The following is a 15,996-nucleotide window of genomic DNA, read 5'->3' as shown; positions in this document are numbered from 1 at the left end:
CACGGTTTAAAATATTTATTGAAAACGCGAATCAAGTTTACTCAAATCTCGAAACCTACTTGAATGGAAGACAGACAATGCCAACCTCAAATCTCGAAAATCCAGACACGATAAACAGTATACCTATACCACTTACATATGAACTATCCTTGTATCAAAAATCAAGGGACGATTTTTTCGAAGAATGGAGCTATGTGAGGAGGGAAAATGATAAAATTGTAAACATTATCTTTAAGTTTTACCCGACTCATATAATATTCGACAGAAAGAGTGAGTCAACCAACAAAAAGTACGCACGGAGACTTATTGAATTTGTCATATGAATAAGATGATAAAGCGAAAAGAAGAGAAAAATGTAACAACAACCAAGAAAAGACGTACACGCAGAGAATTATTGAATTTGTCAAATGAATAGACGATATACCGAAAAGAAAAGTAAAAACAACAACAACCAAGAAAAGACGTACACACAGAGACTTATTGAATTTGTCATATGAATAAGATGATAAAGCGAAAAGAAAAGTAAAAAGCAACAACAACCAAGAAAAGAAGTACGCACAGAGACTTATTGAATTTGTCATATGAATAAACGATAAAGCGAAAAGAAAAAGAAAAAAATAACAACAACCAAGAAAAGATGTATGCACGGAAACTTATTCAACCTGTCATATAAATAAATGATGAATAAGTAGCAAAACGGTAAACAACCGAAAACTATAAAAAGCTCAAAAAAAAAAAGAAAAGAAGAGAGTTTTTGGGAAGACAGTTTTTGAAGAGAGTTTTTGAAGAACAGTTTTTGAAGAGGTTTTAAAATGGCAAAGTAAGAGTTAAGAAGAGTAAGAGATTTAAAAGAGAATTTTATGAGAAAAGAGATTTAAAAGAGGAATTTATGAAAAAAAAAGGATTTTTAAAGATTTAAAGAGAATTTTATGAGAAGTATTTACGAAGATTTTAAAGAGAAACTTACGAGAAGAATTGGTAAGAAAAGATATTTGAGTAACTTTAAATAAGCGTTATTATCTGTATTGATTTATTGATATTTGCATGAGTTAATTTTAAGAGAATATATATTGATGAGAATTTTTGAGAATATTTATTAAGAAAAATAAGTAAGAGAAGAAGAACCAGTAGTAAGTACTTTTGTTTGCATTCCGATTATTAATATTATTGTTGTTATTACTATATGAGTTAAATATTGTTATTGAAAAGTTTGATGCTTTGCCGCACACCTTAGCATATCCGCGCCATTACATTTACGTCACACAAATATAAGAGTGCTTACCATTACACATTAATAGAACATTTGTTTGAGTTTTATACTATAGAACATACTGAGGACGGCGAATACAAGTTAAGCCTTTTTGATTAGACCTTGCCCATTCCTAACCAAACTATTCCCAAACCTAGCCCTTTCCTAACCAAATACTCCCCAGACCACTAACCTCGTTCCCAACCTCCATATACCTAATCCATAAACAAACCCAAACTTCCCATTCCCCTTCCCCTTCCCCTTTACTGTAAAAGAATATAACAATAATAAAAAAATAAATATAAATAAATCAACCGCCCTCACAATACTAATAAACTGTCATTATTACAGTTGTTGTAAATGTGAAATAGTGTGTTTCTAATTATGCAGGACTCATGAGCCCCAAAGGTGACATTTATTGCACTGAAACCAGATTTCATAAGGTTTACTTTTAGAAAAGGTTTAAACACAAACAAAAAAAAGAAAATTGCTCATCGTCACAGTCATTTTCGTGATTGAGACTTTTTTCTGAAGATTAAATAAGAGAATATGGCTCTAAATCTTTTAAACAGTTAGCTTCTGGTTTGTCTTTTATCTTTGATTTCTTAAGTCAACATGAGTAACTTTCGACCGCAGAGTTCTGGACTTAGTCTATTGGTTGTGTGTGAAGGCATAAAATCATGTTCCTGAAAATATTAACATTTAAAGGAAGACTTCTTGTTTTTTTTAAATCAGCTGTAATTTTATTTGGGGTACATGCAGTGGAAGAGGAATAACTTACAATGCCTGGTAAATTATAAACTTTCATTGTTGAACCAGGGTGCATTGTTATTTATGCATCGCAAGCTGTTTGTATAATTTTTAAAAGAACCAATACACTGTGATCTAGAGGCTTCAGTTTGTGGCTGTAATGAGGTCAACATGAACAAACCAACTCACTATTTTCATTGAAGTAGTCGAAAGCTTCTATTGAGAGGTAGGAGTCATAATTGTCTAACAGTAACAAAACAGGTCTTTCTTTTGAGCTTCTAGCGTATGCGACAACACATCTAGGATGGGAAAATTGTAAACGCCGAAGGAGTTTGGTTTGTCAATTTTTCTTTCATAGTTTCGCATGTCTGCAGTAACTTAAATGAATTTACGGCTAACGTGAAATGGGATAAGGGTTAAGTTGGCTCATACTGCCAACCACTCCCGCGATCACCGTGCCAACTGAGTCCAGATTTTTTTTGTTCACAAAATGGTTTAAGGACTTCCGAAAAAGTGAAATATTAAAAGAAATAAAAAGTAACAAGTTAGAGGAACTATAGAACACTTATATCTATTTGAGTTTACTTGTAGCTAATGCTATAGCTTTTAAAAATTGAAAACGTGGTTAGTTACAAGTTACGAAATTAATAAAAAAAAAACACAAAAACCGTTTTAAGTTCAATGCGCTGGAGAATTCTGGTAGAAAACCTCAAAGTTTAACGCAGTGCGTCAACAATTTCTGAGGCTAACCAGCCCCGGTCTCCCTTTTTCTCCTATTTTATCAATAAAATCGTATTTTTTGGTTAACATTATATAAATTTTGGATTTAATTTGTTGCTTAAATTTGAATTTAAAATAGTTCTAGGAAATAATAAATCGACTTAAGTTTCAAAAATCAGTATTCGAATGCTTAATGTAACTTAAACTTCAATTTGTAAATGTCATTTTTATTCCAGAAACATGGTTTGTATAAGTTACAATTTAATTAAATTGTATTTTGGCGCCCTTACTGCGTAGTGACCTTGGGTTTGCTCAAGCGTCATTGGGTTTTTACATTTTCCTTTCTAATTTAATTTTTTGAAATTCCTAAATGTTAAAATGTTTCTAGCAGGTTCTAGTAGAAGAGTCATAAACCTATAAAATCTTGATCAAAGGTAAACAAATTCGAGGCTCAAAAAATCTGCTGATAATACTTACAGTGTTTTTAGAGTAGAATAAAAAAGGTTCTAGCAAATGCGGATTGCTTTTAGAGCAAGGGAGAATTAAGAAACAATATTGTGATCCTTACAGGTTAATTTTTTTAAGAACATGATAATATTTTATAGCATCATTGCTTTCTCCCTAACCTCTCATAAAGCAATGCTTTTAAACCAAAGATTATAAATTAAAGTTGTACATTAAAAGATATTCACACAAAAGCAAGATATTTTTGGTTAAATTCATATTTAAAAATTAACTATCTACGCCAAATAAAATATTTTATAAAGATAGAGACACTTGATCCAGAATGTTGTACAAACTAAGTTTTATGATTGAAGCTTATGATAAAAGTGCATACAACATTCTAAAGAGAAAAAATAAATAAAAGTAAATAAAATTAGAATTTTAAATATTTAGAGAAAAATGTAAAAGAAAAATGATTCTACCTGTACAAATATACAAAGAAGCTTATAAGGAAGAATGCTAGCTTAACCCAACCCTCACGCTGACAGCGATTTAATTCAGATGAGTTCATTACTTCAGTTGGATCATATATTCCAAAATTACTCATGACAGGACGTGATAAGTACCTAAAAATATATTAAACATTTCAAAACATTAAAAAAATGTCTTTGACTATTAACATAAATTCTATCAACTTTAAGATACAACATAATGGCCTATTATAAAACTATCATTAATTCAATGTTAGTTACCATTTATATAAATAATAATAACGTTAAATGGGTGTTAAAGTAATCATACTACTCATTTAAGCAAAAAAAACAACTGATAAACTGTAAAAAAGTGGACTGTAAAAAAGCGAACTGTAAAACTCAATGATTGCTGCTTAATACTGTTAAAAAAAAACGCAAACCTATGAACATGATAAGCTAGAAGAGGTAGGTTGAAAAGTAGCATAACCCAAAAACCACCAAACAAAAACAATACTGTTAAAAAACCGTGAAGTGCATATTCAGGAAGTACAAGCTAAATTAAAAATAAATGCACATTAATATTTCATTACAGCAATCATTTAGTTATTTTTGTTTATCAAATCTGTTTAGTAAAATTTTTTGTTTATAAATATTAAATAGAGTAATTAAAGTACACATTAGAAATCTCCATCTTATTGACGTAATTAGTAAAAAGAACTAACTATCTTGATGACATAGCTATTTGAGCAAAGAGAAGAATTTTAAAATCATATTTAATAGGTCTTTAATAGAAACAAATAAATATTCATAAGAAACTCAAAGTTTAGAAAACAATTAAAAATTTTATTAGAAAACAATTTAGTTTTGGAATAAATTATTTTTTTAACAGAAAAACATAAGGGTAAGCTTTTTTATAAAAAAAAAAAATTTATGCAGCATTTACAAGGCTTTGAAATTTTTGAGACTTAAATAAACACTTCAAAAGCCTCAAAAGCCTCAAAACCATATTGGTTTATCTGATTTTTTTTACAAGCATTTGTAATTTTAAAATTTTAAAATTTTTCTATTTATCATTTAGTAGCCATAATACACAAACTAATGCAAAAACCAGACACAAAACCGAGGAGGATGGAGCGTACAACTTTATCCTTTGGATAATTTTTCCTTTTTTCAATCAAATTGTTAAAAATTAAAAAAAAAAAAAACATTTTCTTGATAATGCTTATTTTAATCCTTCAAAATTTTATTAACTTTTAACTGCCTTCAAAAAAAAAAAAAAAGAAAAATGAGAATGTAAGGCTGAGAGTTTATTTTGTGGCATTTTTAAAATAAAATGCCAACTCAACAATAGTATTCAACCTGTTACATCAAAAACCAGTCATAGACGTGCAATTTTATCATTTTGTTATGTTTTTAAAGATTACTTATTTTATTTCTAATCAAGTTCCTTAAGCAACTCATATTTTACTGCAATACAAAGAAGCAATACCCATCTCCTAAATAAATATTTTCAAATTGTTTTAAGATCAGATTAGAACTGAGTTGATTAGGAATCTAATGGAAATTTTCTGAAACTTTAAATTAGACCTCAGTAAATTTAAAAAAAAAAAATAGTAATACTTACTGGATTAAGTGTATTGCAAAGGTCAATAGGATTTTTGTAATCTGTTCTCAAGTCATCAAAAGCAATTACCTGGTAAGCACAATAAATTAAAGTAAACTTATATATAACAACACGAGAGTTAGTATAAGAAAAAAAAACGTTTATTTTAATGTTAAACAACAAGTTTAGTGCCAGTATATATCAAAATCAAATATTGAATTTTTAAGAATGGACACCGTATTTGAAACTTACGTTCCATATAACAAGAAATATCAGCCCAACACTAATCAAGAGTGATAAAATAAAACAAAATACTTCAAAAGTCATAGCGTAATATTGTAAAACTACAAAAAATTTAAATAGCCAGTATAAACTCTATCTTAGCTGTATGTGCACTAGGGTACAGTGAGATTTATATGTTTTTGAAAAAAATAAAATTCAAGCTTAAGAAAAGGTGTATTCCTATGTAAAATTAAATTTTAAGGTAGGTCTGTTATGGACCACTTTTTGATCAGAAAACGTCTTGATACCCAAATTTTCATATCTACAGATTATTAAAATGAAAAAAACAAAATCCGTTTTTATGTAATAAACTCTCCTAATAAGCGCAGCGCCGAATTAATTTTAAAAGATATTTTTACTTGGCTCTCCGCTGTATAAAAGCTTTATACAAGATCGAAGTTTGTTACTATTTTATTCCATTATTAGCTATTTAATCGAGATATTTATAAATGTCGAAAGTTAAGACTAGATCATCCACCACTGCAATTTCAGATTTTATTGGACCTGGAAAAGATTTTATTCCTAGTGAGCTGCCTACAAACAGAGCAGTTATTCAAAAAGGGATTTTACTAAAAGAACAAAAAAGCATGACATGCAATCTACACCATAATAAATATTCTAACAAAGATCTTGCTAGCGATCTGATTCCATTTGTTCTTGCTCAATGGAGAAAAGCAAATGTTAAGTTTCAACAGCCAGTTATTATTGGTGAGAAATCACTTTATTATAGAATTAAAACCCTTTGGAAGAAAGTAGAAAACGTTGCATGGGGAAGAACTAAGGCAAAAGTAAAAGAAGAACTTATATTGAAGTTAGATAAGCTAATGGACCTCATAACATGTCCTCATAAGATTCTTCTGTGTGAACATGATATGTCTGGGTGTTCTTCCCCCAAAAATTGTAAAAGTAAAGCATATATAAATTGCACCTGTATTTTTTCTAAAAAAATTCCAACTATGGAGCTCAGGTGGTTATACAGTCAAAGAAATAAGACAGGTGAAAAGTCTGACATGCAAATGGGACATGCTGATAAGATTGAGACAACGAAACTTAGAAAAAAATATAAGAGAAAAATCAGTGACGAAAAAGCTTATGAGAAAAGAATGAAAAAACTACAAGATGATCAAGCATCCTTTGAGGTAAATATAATTTCATAATAGTAAATATTTTCTTTGTTTATATAGCAAATTATACACACACACACACACACACACACACACACACACACACACACACACACACACACACACACACACACACACACACACACACACACACACACAGACACACATATAAAACAAAAATAATATTTGTAAAAGTTTGGTTTTAGGTCACAGAAAAACAAGATATAGAATTATATGAAGAATATCAAAAAAATATTTCTCCTGATATTTCTCTCAATGACAACTATAATCCAGTTAATGGTAACTTTACTTTAAAACAAGACAATAAAATTAAATTGTTGGTTGAAAGGCTTCTAAAGGATAAATTAGGTGTCTATGCTTTCCTTGTAACACGATTTTTAGAAAAGAAGTCAAGAAAAAACACAATGTCAATAAAAAACACAGCAATGGCTAGTATAAGGTAATCATATAGATTATTATTTTGTTGAGCAGCAAAAGTTCGGATGATGAATTAATAAAAATAAATATAAACTAGTTTTATTTTATAGGTTTGGGATTTCACCTGCCGCAACTGCAGCAATTGCTACAAGTTATCTGCAAGATTTAATTAAAGCAGGATTTCTCACCCCTGAATACTCTTACCTTGCTTGTGATCCTTCTAAGTTGACGAGAGCAAGAAAAAAAATCATTGTAATAGCAAAGAATAATGACAATTTTAATCTTCCAAAAGCAGATAATATTGGCATTTACTTTGGAAGAAAAGATTCAACAAGAGCGATGATAAATGATTCAAATGGACAACTACATCCTATTATTATCAAAGAGCAACACATTACTGTGACTATAGAACCTGGTGGTCGATATCTTGGTCATTTTACTCCAAATGCACATACTCATTCAGATAAGCCAGCTAAAAAGATTGCTGAAGGTGTTTATAATTTGCTGCAACAATATAATCTTACTGAATCATGTTTAGTACTTGGAGCTGATAGTACTTCAATTAACACTGGCTGGAAAGGTGGTGCTATAACACATCTTGAAAAGATGTTAGGTCACAAATGCCACTGGGCCATATGCATGCTTCATTCAAATGAGTTATTTTTGCGTCACCTAATAGAAGGAATTGATGGACTAACATCATGTAGTACTGGCTTCATGTAGGTCCTGTGGGAACTAACATCATGTAGGTCCTGTGGGAAAATGTCTTGCTGATGTTAATAAAATGGAGTACAATCCTCAATTTAAAGCTCTTCCAGAGGGAGAGAGCTTTGTTGACATTCCAGAAACAATACTAAAAAATATGTCAACAGATCAAAAACAAACCTACAAGTTATGTAAAGCAGTTAAGATCGGTGTATTGCCACCTAATCTTAGAGAAATTCAATGTGGCCCCTTAAGTCATGCCAGATGGCTCACTACTGGCATGAGAATAGTCTTTATGTGGACAAGGAAACATGACTTAACTGATCAGAATTTGAAAAATCTTGAGTTACTTGTATTATTTTGTTTACAATTTTACTTTAAACTTTTTTTTGACATTAAAGTTAAAGACAGACTTGAAGATGCTTCCAATCACATTCTGTCTTAATTGAGAATTCTTAGAAATCAACCTGTTATAGTAAGAGAAATTGTGACTCCCTACATCCAGTTAGGCGCTTGGTATGCGAACCATGAAAGTTTATTAATCTCTTTATTATCTAGTAATAATGCAGAAGACCGCAACTTTGCAGTTGACCGAATTTTGGAACAAAGGGGTAATAAAATCCTTGGAGACATGCGAATCAGACCAAGAAAAATACCTAAACTGAACTTTGAAGCAACTACTCTTCAAGAGCTAGTCAAATGGGAAAATGGTGTAGTACAAGAACCTGTTTTTACTTGTTCGCTCACTAAAGATAAGTTGGTATTGCTAAGATTGACACCTCTAATAACTCCTTCTGTTAAAATTCATACTCAAAGTACCGAGCGTGCTGTAAAACAATTGACAGTAGCATCCATGTCAGTAGTTGGACCAGATGCAAGAGATGGATATATAAGAGCTAGAGCTCAACATAGAGAGTTGCTACCTGTTTTTAAAACAAAGAAAGAAATTTTAATAAATTTTCAATGTCAATAGATTTGAAAGATACGTTGTTTTATTTATTGTTTTTTTAATAGTGTTATAGTTATCAAAATATTATTTGAGTAAGATGGGATAGACCTCCTGTTTTTTGGGGAAACCGCATCACTGGCACCACCTTTGTTTCTAATGAAACAAAAAAAACAACTGTTATAAGCAAATTTGTTAATCATTGAAACCTCATTGAAAATTGAAGACCCTCTCCCCTGAAATGTCCAGAATCTGCATTGCTGGTAGGATTCATGCAAGATAATGACTTTGAAACAAGTATCAAAAAAACTTGCAATTGGTCTAGAAACATTATTTGCATTTAATATTTCATCGCAATGAAAAAGAAGGACATGTAAAACATAATAAAGGACAAATGTGACAAATAAGATTTTACTAAATTTTGCAATTTCTAAAAGTGAAAATTTGGGTATCAAAACTTTTTCCGATCAAAGATTTTTTTAAGGAAACCCTATTTAAAATTTGATTTTACATAAGAATACACCTTTTCTTAAGCTTTTAGAAGAAAAAAAAATTCTCGCTGTACCCTAATGTGCACTTCAGTTTTCATTAGTGTGTTTTGGAAAGTTTTCAACGTTAGTTCAATTTTTTGTGTTATTTGGGACAGCAAGACCTAGAAGTTCAAAATACATTAACTAAAACTAACCAACCAGACCTAAACGTCCAATTGGAACTAGAGTTTCAAATTGGTAAATAAAAGTGGGGGGGGGGGGCGGGGGCAGGGGGTGAGGTAGATTTAGGTTAAGAAAAACAATTGCAATAGTTATTTATTGGATTAAACGGTTTTCTACAAAACATGAAAAATTAATATTTTGTTATAACATGTTTGTAATACTTATCAAGTTTGTTTAAGGAAGTTGAAGTTTATTTCGAAGTTTATCTTGGAAAGTGTTGTGATTTTAATATGTGTCAATAATGTGCCAATAATTAGCTTTGCTAATAATTGACAAGATTCACACGTTGCATAATTTTATTATTATAACGGTTTTTATAACAATTATTTATTGTTGACAAGAGTCACAAGTTGTATGTTTAAATGCTATATATAGCGAACAATTTTTTTTGTAACGTTGTCGAGGTTGTTGACAAGTAATAAAGATATTAGAAACGAAATAAAATGGCTCTTAAATGCGTAGAATAACAAGCTAACCGGGCGTGTCTATTATCTCCGCAATATGAAGATGGACAGCCAAAGCGATTTATTCGGCAGATGACTTCTTTCTTCGTGATAAACAACATTACTGCAGATCGACACGTAGCATATTTGCTTGCTGCTCTGCCGTCGAAAATCTACAATACCATGGAAGAATTAACAGCACCTGAACTGCCAGAGGACGTTTCGTACGAAGAGTTGGTGGTGAAACTTGAAACGTTGGAGATAAGAAAATCATCGTTAATCTCACGGTATGAATTTGGGAAAACTTATCGTGGCAATGAAGAATCGATACAGACGTTTGCACATCGAGTGATTCGAGCAGCTCAAGAATGCAAGTTCTTGCCTTCAGAGAGAGATGGTTGACTTCGTGATCAATTCATCATTGGGGTTAATGATGGTGCTGTTCTGCGTGCCATTCTTCGGGGAGAGGATGCGTCGAGCTTTGACGATTGCGTAAAGACTGCATCCGTAATTGTACAAACCAGATTGGATGCGGCATGTTTATCTGTGAATGAAGAGGTAAATGCAAGTTACCGAACAACTGGGACAGTAATTACAAGTCATACTCGGAGAAAGAAAGAAATGCGATGTTTCAATTGCGAATCATTAAATCACCTTGCACGTGAATGTACCTCTTTATGCAAGAAATGCTCGCATAAACATGCTGCGAAGGACTGTTACAAACGTCAACAAAACCAGGGACCTTCAGGCAGTAGCTTCTTGGTGATGATTGATTGCGAGCAACCAGTATCTACAAGCGCTGTAGCTTTTCTTCCGTTTATCACCAAGTCGATAGTAGGTAGTACAGTTTCGGGACGAGAGGTCGCGAGATTCCCATTACAAAAAATGTGCTCACTAAGAGAGAGATATTCTCATTGTGTGGTAATCTGGTTGCTAATCTACCAGTTGCTGGATGGTTGAGACTCGCATGCAGCTTTATAAAAAGATGTACTAACGAGGCAGGTTGGGATGAAACTATTACGGATAAGCACGTTAATGAAATGATAAAGGAGGTCGTGGAGAAAGTCATCAAATGCGATCCAGCCAAAGGCGTATGGAATGTCAAACCAAATGCATCCCTTAATGTATGGTGTGATGCAAGTTCGCTGGCAAAAGGAGTTGTGATAATGCAAGGTGACAAAAAAATAGAAGATGCGACATGGCTCCGATCAAAGTCACTACTAGGAAATGCCGATTCTGGCGCATTGATACTTTTCCTATACTTAAGGTTGATACCTCGCCAAAATCGACAATGAAGTAATAAAAATCTTGTCAGGTTCAAATCTTTAAAATTTTCCAAGATGGCGTCTTATTCCGGACTAAATACTTGATCATAATCCATAAATTTAAAAACTAGGTTTTAGTTTGTAGTGTCCAAGAGCTAATGTGCTTATCTTATCATCTTTAATAATTCTTTTGTCGTCGTTAGCGCTGAGTGCTACTTTGTTGATTTCTTCAGTGTAGACATCGTGAAGATGGGAACGGATAACATTCATGGCTGTGAGCTTTTCTGTCTTGTTCATTAAGCAGTCTTTATAATCTTGGTGAGTGATGCGATTTTCAGCAACGCATTTCTGAATGCCTTTGCATTTTTTGTGTTCTTCTTTTTCATTAAATACCTCATAGGAGTAGAGTTTAGGTCGAAGCCCAACAAACTCTTTAATTTGCTTGCCAGCAGCCTCGTCCTTGAACATTCCAATAACTTTTTTATTCAAACCCACTTTGAATCTAACGTTTTGAATGGCAGGATGATCTTTTTTAAATTCGCTCGTGTCAAATTTGCTCTCCACATCTGCGGCAATGTCTTGATAAAAATCTTCCGTTTCGATTTCGTAAAATAGCGAGTCAGTGTCAGTCATTAACAATTTCAGCTTATCCCCGTATTTAGGCTTCATGTAGTCGTAATGATGCTTAAACATGAGTGTTTTGCTGATGTCCAGGATGCTCATTCCCAAGAAAACAGGCTTGTCGTAGTAGACATTTGTTCTTTTCATATGAACCGCGATTAGGTTTTCATCAAAAATGGTGTTTCGATCATATCGTGGACTTTTGGATAATTTTAGAGCATCTTTTTTCGTGGTGACGAGTCTAACATCAACTCGTTTTAGAATATTCTCCATGGTTTGTTATTTTTAAAAAACTTTATTCTTTAAAAATTTCACCACAAGGTATTGATAACTTCTTGAAAATCAAGCCCTTCATTCAATTTTTTTAAAACGTAAAGACACAAATGACCACAATAAGAAGTGTTACCAAATTGAACCCTTTTGCTGTTGTAAAAGATAGGGCTTTTTAAATAATCAATGAGCTCTACAAGAGGAGGTTGAGCATAAGAGTCAAAACTGTATTTCTTATCACCGTCTTTAAACCAACACACCCAATGAAACCCACCAGTGCTTGAATCTCCCGTATTTACGATTCCACATTCTTTTTTTCTTGTCTTTTTTGGTAAATCATCCCTCACAAAAACACCTCGAAAGTTTTTCAATTTTAACTGTTTAGCAGCCTTTATCAATTGAAAGTTAGTTAAAGCCTCATTAGGTAAAACAATTCCTTCTACGTCAATCCATTGAAAGTCGATCATTTTTTTTAATTTCTTAAAAAGTTTATCCAAGTTTTTGAAAAACGGTGAAAGAAGTTTCAGAGAATGGCGCCTAAAAAGGGGATGTTTGAGAAGGGTGAATTGGGTCCGAGCAATTAACCAAAACCAGTGCTAATACGTTTGTAACCTTTTCCAGTTTTAATGAAGAGTCCATCACCGTGAACATTTTTAGTCCATGGGGTGATAAACAATCCACCTCCACCTACAGTTTTTATCTTCATTCCTTTTCCATTTTTGCTCATGTAAAAAAGACCTCGCCCAGCGATTTCGTCAACCATAGCAGAGCCGGCAGAGGCTCCAACACCTGAAAGCAGACCAGTGGCAAGAGCAGGAACAACCTTTGTGGCTAGAGTTCCTAATAACGGTAAAAGAGCCCCAATGAAGCCACCTTCGACTTTCGAGTTGTATGCAATTTGTCTTTTGCTCAATTTAAGAGTAACCCCTTTTCCAGCTTCATACGCTTTTCTAATTTTGTTCAATTGCGCATTAGTGATAGCGAGAACATGTTTACCGTTCAAGTCTTGATGAGAAAGCTTAATTCTAGCATTGGTTTTGTCTTGAATGGCTTTTTTAATTTTATCAGATTGGCTCTGCGAGATATTAATTTTGATATTTTGATAATTGCTCATTTTTTATGTATTAAAAAATTATTTATTTCACTTCTCGAATATGATATCGTATTGTAATATCCTCTCCACGAAAATCAACCAAATCCCCATTCTGATCAATGATGCGAGTAACCATTGTTGAAATTTCAAACAGTTTAACAGGAAGATAAATCAAATGCATTGGTCTCTCGATAATTTTAAAGCCTGGACTAACATTTGGATAAAAGGAGTAAATGCAATTTAATTGGGTTCCATTAATATAGGATGATCCGATAACGTTGTTAACGATTCTGATGGTGTTAATGCTTGAAATTCTAACGATATGATCCGACTCGTATTCGGAATTGGAATTTAATTTTCTTTTAGTAAACCCTAAAACTGAAGAGATGCTATTCTTCACGTTAAAGTCAATCAAATAATTCAAACCAAGTTTAATGGTTGATTTTAAAGTATTAAGATTGATTCCAATTTGAAGGTTGTTTGGAGAGTAATTAATTTTATTTGCAATAATATAACTTCCACGTTGAGCTGTTTTTATTGTGTTTAAAATAGACTTTTGCAAATACTCATTGATGTCTTTAATTTCATAGCTTCCATCAGGAACGATAATGTTTTCCCAATGAGCTCCATTGTTCATGCTGTATTTGAAAGAATTGTTTTTACTGCTTACATTTGGAATGCTGTTGTAAGTCTCAAGACCGAGAAAAGCCATTTCATAACTTTTTCCTTCGTCAAAAACGATTTTATCCAAAAATTCAGTGGTGATAACACTTGATTTCCCATCTACATCGATGATTATACCTGACATTTTTTAAATAAGAATTATTTTTTAAATTGTTTTAGAAAAATAAAAAATCGTCAAATCCGCTTCGGTACTTTCCCTCGTTCTTTTTAGAAGAGAGATCGATGACGGCAAATCCGTGAGGTTCATTCCAGCAATGATTGCAAAAGGTTTTAAATTCTTCTATTTTCATATCGCAGGAAACGTGATCTTGATAAATGTGATTAACGCTTTTTTGGTCTTGTTTAAAGAGACAAATAAAGTTAGCATTTTCTCTGATGGTATGTCTTGGAATCTTGAAATAGTTTTGAGCGAGGTAAAAGCAGTCGACGTTAGAATGTCTTCCTCGGATATAGTATTTTTCGCACTTGTTTTGATTGGTCAATTGCAAATCGTCAAAGATCATCAAATTGTTTTTGGTCGAGTCTAGGGATTCAGGTTCAGGCACATCATCAGCCGTTTCAAAGAATTGACACTCCATATCATCATTGTCGGAATATTTTTTTGAAAGATCGTTAATAACATCTTCATGGATTAAATTCAATTTTTCCATTTCGTCTTGTACATCATCCGTTAACAAATCAACAATATCCTTTTTAGGAAGTTTATTTTCGAAGGACCTTTTGAGTATCTTGTATTCGGGTTGGAAAAGGGATTTGCCAAAGACATACAATCGGTTGTAATCGAGCCATCCCGGTCTAAGAAGTAAATTGAGCAGCAACGTTGTTTTTCCATATCCAGATTTTCCAACGATGATTCCTCGAATGCTTCTTGGTAAAAGCTTGCTGTTGTTTCTTTTGGTTTTTCCAATTTTACACGACAATTTCATCACTTCCATTTTTATATAAACTTTTTTATATATGTTAAAATGTACTGCGTTAAATGCAAAAGAGAGACTGAAACCATTCACTTGAAAAAGGAGATGACAAAAAACAACAGACATATGTTGAAAGGAACTTGTGGTTCTTGTGGGATAACCAAATGCAAGTTTGTTTCTTCTCATAGATCATCTTCAGCAACAAAAGGATTTGGTGTGAGTGATTTGAAATGGACGGATCAACTTGCAAACGAGCTTCATAAACCAGTAATACATCATTTCAGAAGAAAAAAAGTGTTTGTGAACGACATAGATGAAATATGGGCTGCAGATTTGGTTGACATCCAGTCGTTTTTAAAATTCAACAACAGAATTAAATACTTGCTCATGGTGATCGATGTGTTTTCAAAGTATGGATGGATTGTTCCGTTAAAGAGTAAAACTGGAGTTGATGTAGCTAACGCTCTAAGCAAAATATTTGAGGAGAGAAAGTGTGTCAAATTATGGGTGGATAAAGGAAAAGAGTTTTATAACAAGCATGTAAAAGCTCTAGGTGTGCAATTATACTCCACTGAAAATGAAGAAAAAGTTCTGTTGTTGAACGATGGAATAGAACAATGAAAGAGAAAATGTTTAAATATTTTTCAGCTAACAACACCAATAAATACATTGACTTTTTGGATGAGATGGTAAAAAATTACAACAACACAAAACACTCTTCCATTAAAATGACTCCAGTTGAAGCTAGCGATGAAAAGAATAAATATAAGGTCTGGATGAATCTAAATGGAAAGGTGGGAACAGAAAGACAAGAACCTAAATTTTCCATTGGAGATAAAGTGAGGATCACTAAAAAGAAATCACATTTTGAAAAGGGGTATACACCGAGATGGACAGAGGAGGTTTTTACCGTGTTGAAAGTTCAGTATACGAATCCGCCCACGTATAAAATCTCTGACGCTAACGGTGAAGAAATTCAAGGCACCTTTTACGAGCAGGAGATGCAAAAGACACATCAAGACATATTCAGAATTGAAAAAATCATTCGCAAAACCAAGAGCAAGTCGTTAGTCAAATGGTTGGGATATCCAGGCTCGTTTAATTCATGGGTAGATAATAATGAATTGTTAAGTTTGCAAAAATGATCTAAAAATTTATTTTTAATATGTAAAATGCATGCTCCTCACAAGTTTTTTAGAAATGTTGCCTCAGCAGAAGTCCACAGTTTGGATTTGCAATTAAAAATTTTGGAAGAGAGG

General features: G+C 32.6%; 2 protein-coding genes across 2 annotated transcripts; one reads left to right on the top strand and one right to left on the bottom strand.

The window, feature by feature from the left end:
- Positions 1-3,410: 3,410 nt before the first annotated feature.
- Positions 3,411-5,762, bottom strand: LOC145183028 (protein cornichon homolog 1-like). Its single transcript, XM_080058340.2, has 5 exons — positions 5,492-5,762; positions 5,261-5,329; positions 4,077-4,189; positions 3,646-3,789; positions 3,411-3,563 (listed from the first exon to the last, which is right to left on the bottom strand). The coding sequence occupies exons 1-5, from the start codon at positions 5,564-5,566 to the stop codon at positions 3,539-3,541; spliced, it is 426 nt and encodes a 141-aa protein (XP_079914466.2). The 5' UTR covers positions 5,567-5,762; the 3' UTR covers positions 3,411-3,538.
- A 115-nt stretch (positions 5,763-5,877) lies between these two features.
- LOC149890021 (uncharacterized) lies at positions 5,878-9,098 on the top strand. Its single transcript, XM_090084962.1, has 3 exons — positions 5,878-6,660; positions 6,852-7,105; positions 7,194-9,098. Exons 1-3 carry the CDS (start codon positions 5,971-5,973, stop codon positions 7,804-7,806), a joined length of 1,557 nt encoding a protein of 518 aa, XP_089941088.1. The 5' UTR covers positions 5,878-5,970; the 3' UTR covers positions 7,807-9,098.
- The last annotated feature ends 6,898 nt before the right edge of the window (positions 9,099-15,996 follow it).

The sequence above is a fragment of the Hydra viridissima genome, unplaced genomic scaffold, assembly GCF_058129835.1.
Source record: "Hydra viridissima isolate aposymbiotic clone 2 unplaced genomic scaffold, HvirCarnegie_v1 scaffold_4, whole genome shotgun sequence".
NCBI classification, from domain to species: domain Eukaryota; kingdom Metazoa; phylum Cnidaria; class Hydrozoa; order Anthoathecata; family Hydridae; genus Hydra; species Hydra viridissima.
The sequence above is the reverse complement of the archived record's forward strand: the minus strand, read 5'-3'. Positions and strand labels throughout refer to the sequence as shown.

Excerpts from the sequence above, each read along its gene's own strand:
- LOC145183028 (XM_080058340.2), bottom strand. The coding sequence starts at position 5,566 with ATGACTTTTGAAGTATTTTGTTTTATTTTATCACTCTTGATTAGTGTT. Across the intron at positions 5,330-5,491 it reads TATTTCTTGTTATATGGAAC|GTAATTGCTTTTGATGACTT; the intron begins GTAAGTTTCAAA and ends TGTGCTTACCAG. Across the intron at positions 3,564-3,645 it reads TTCTTTGTATATTTGTACAG|AATGTTGTATGCACTTTTAT; the intron begins GTAGAATCATTT and ends TTTTCTCTTTAG.
- LOC149890021 (XM_090084962.1), top strand. The coding sequence starts at position 5,971 with ATGTCGAAAGTTAAGACTAGATCATCCACCACTGCAATTTCAGATTTT. Across the intron at positions 6,661-6,851 it reads ATGATCAAGCATCCTTTGAG|GTCACAGAAAAACAAGATAT; the intron begins GTAAATATAATT and ends GTTTGGTTTTAG. Across the intron at positions 7,106-7,193 it reads ACAGCAATGGCTAGTATAAG|GTTTGGGATTTCACCTGCCG; the intron begins GTAATCATATAG and ends TTTATTTTATAG.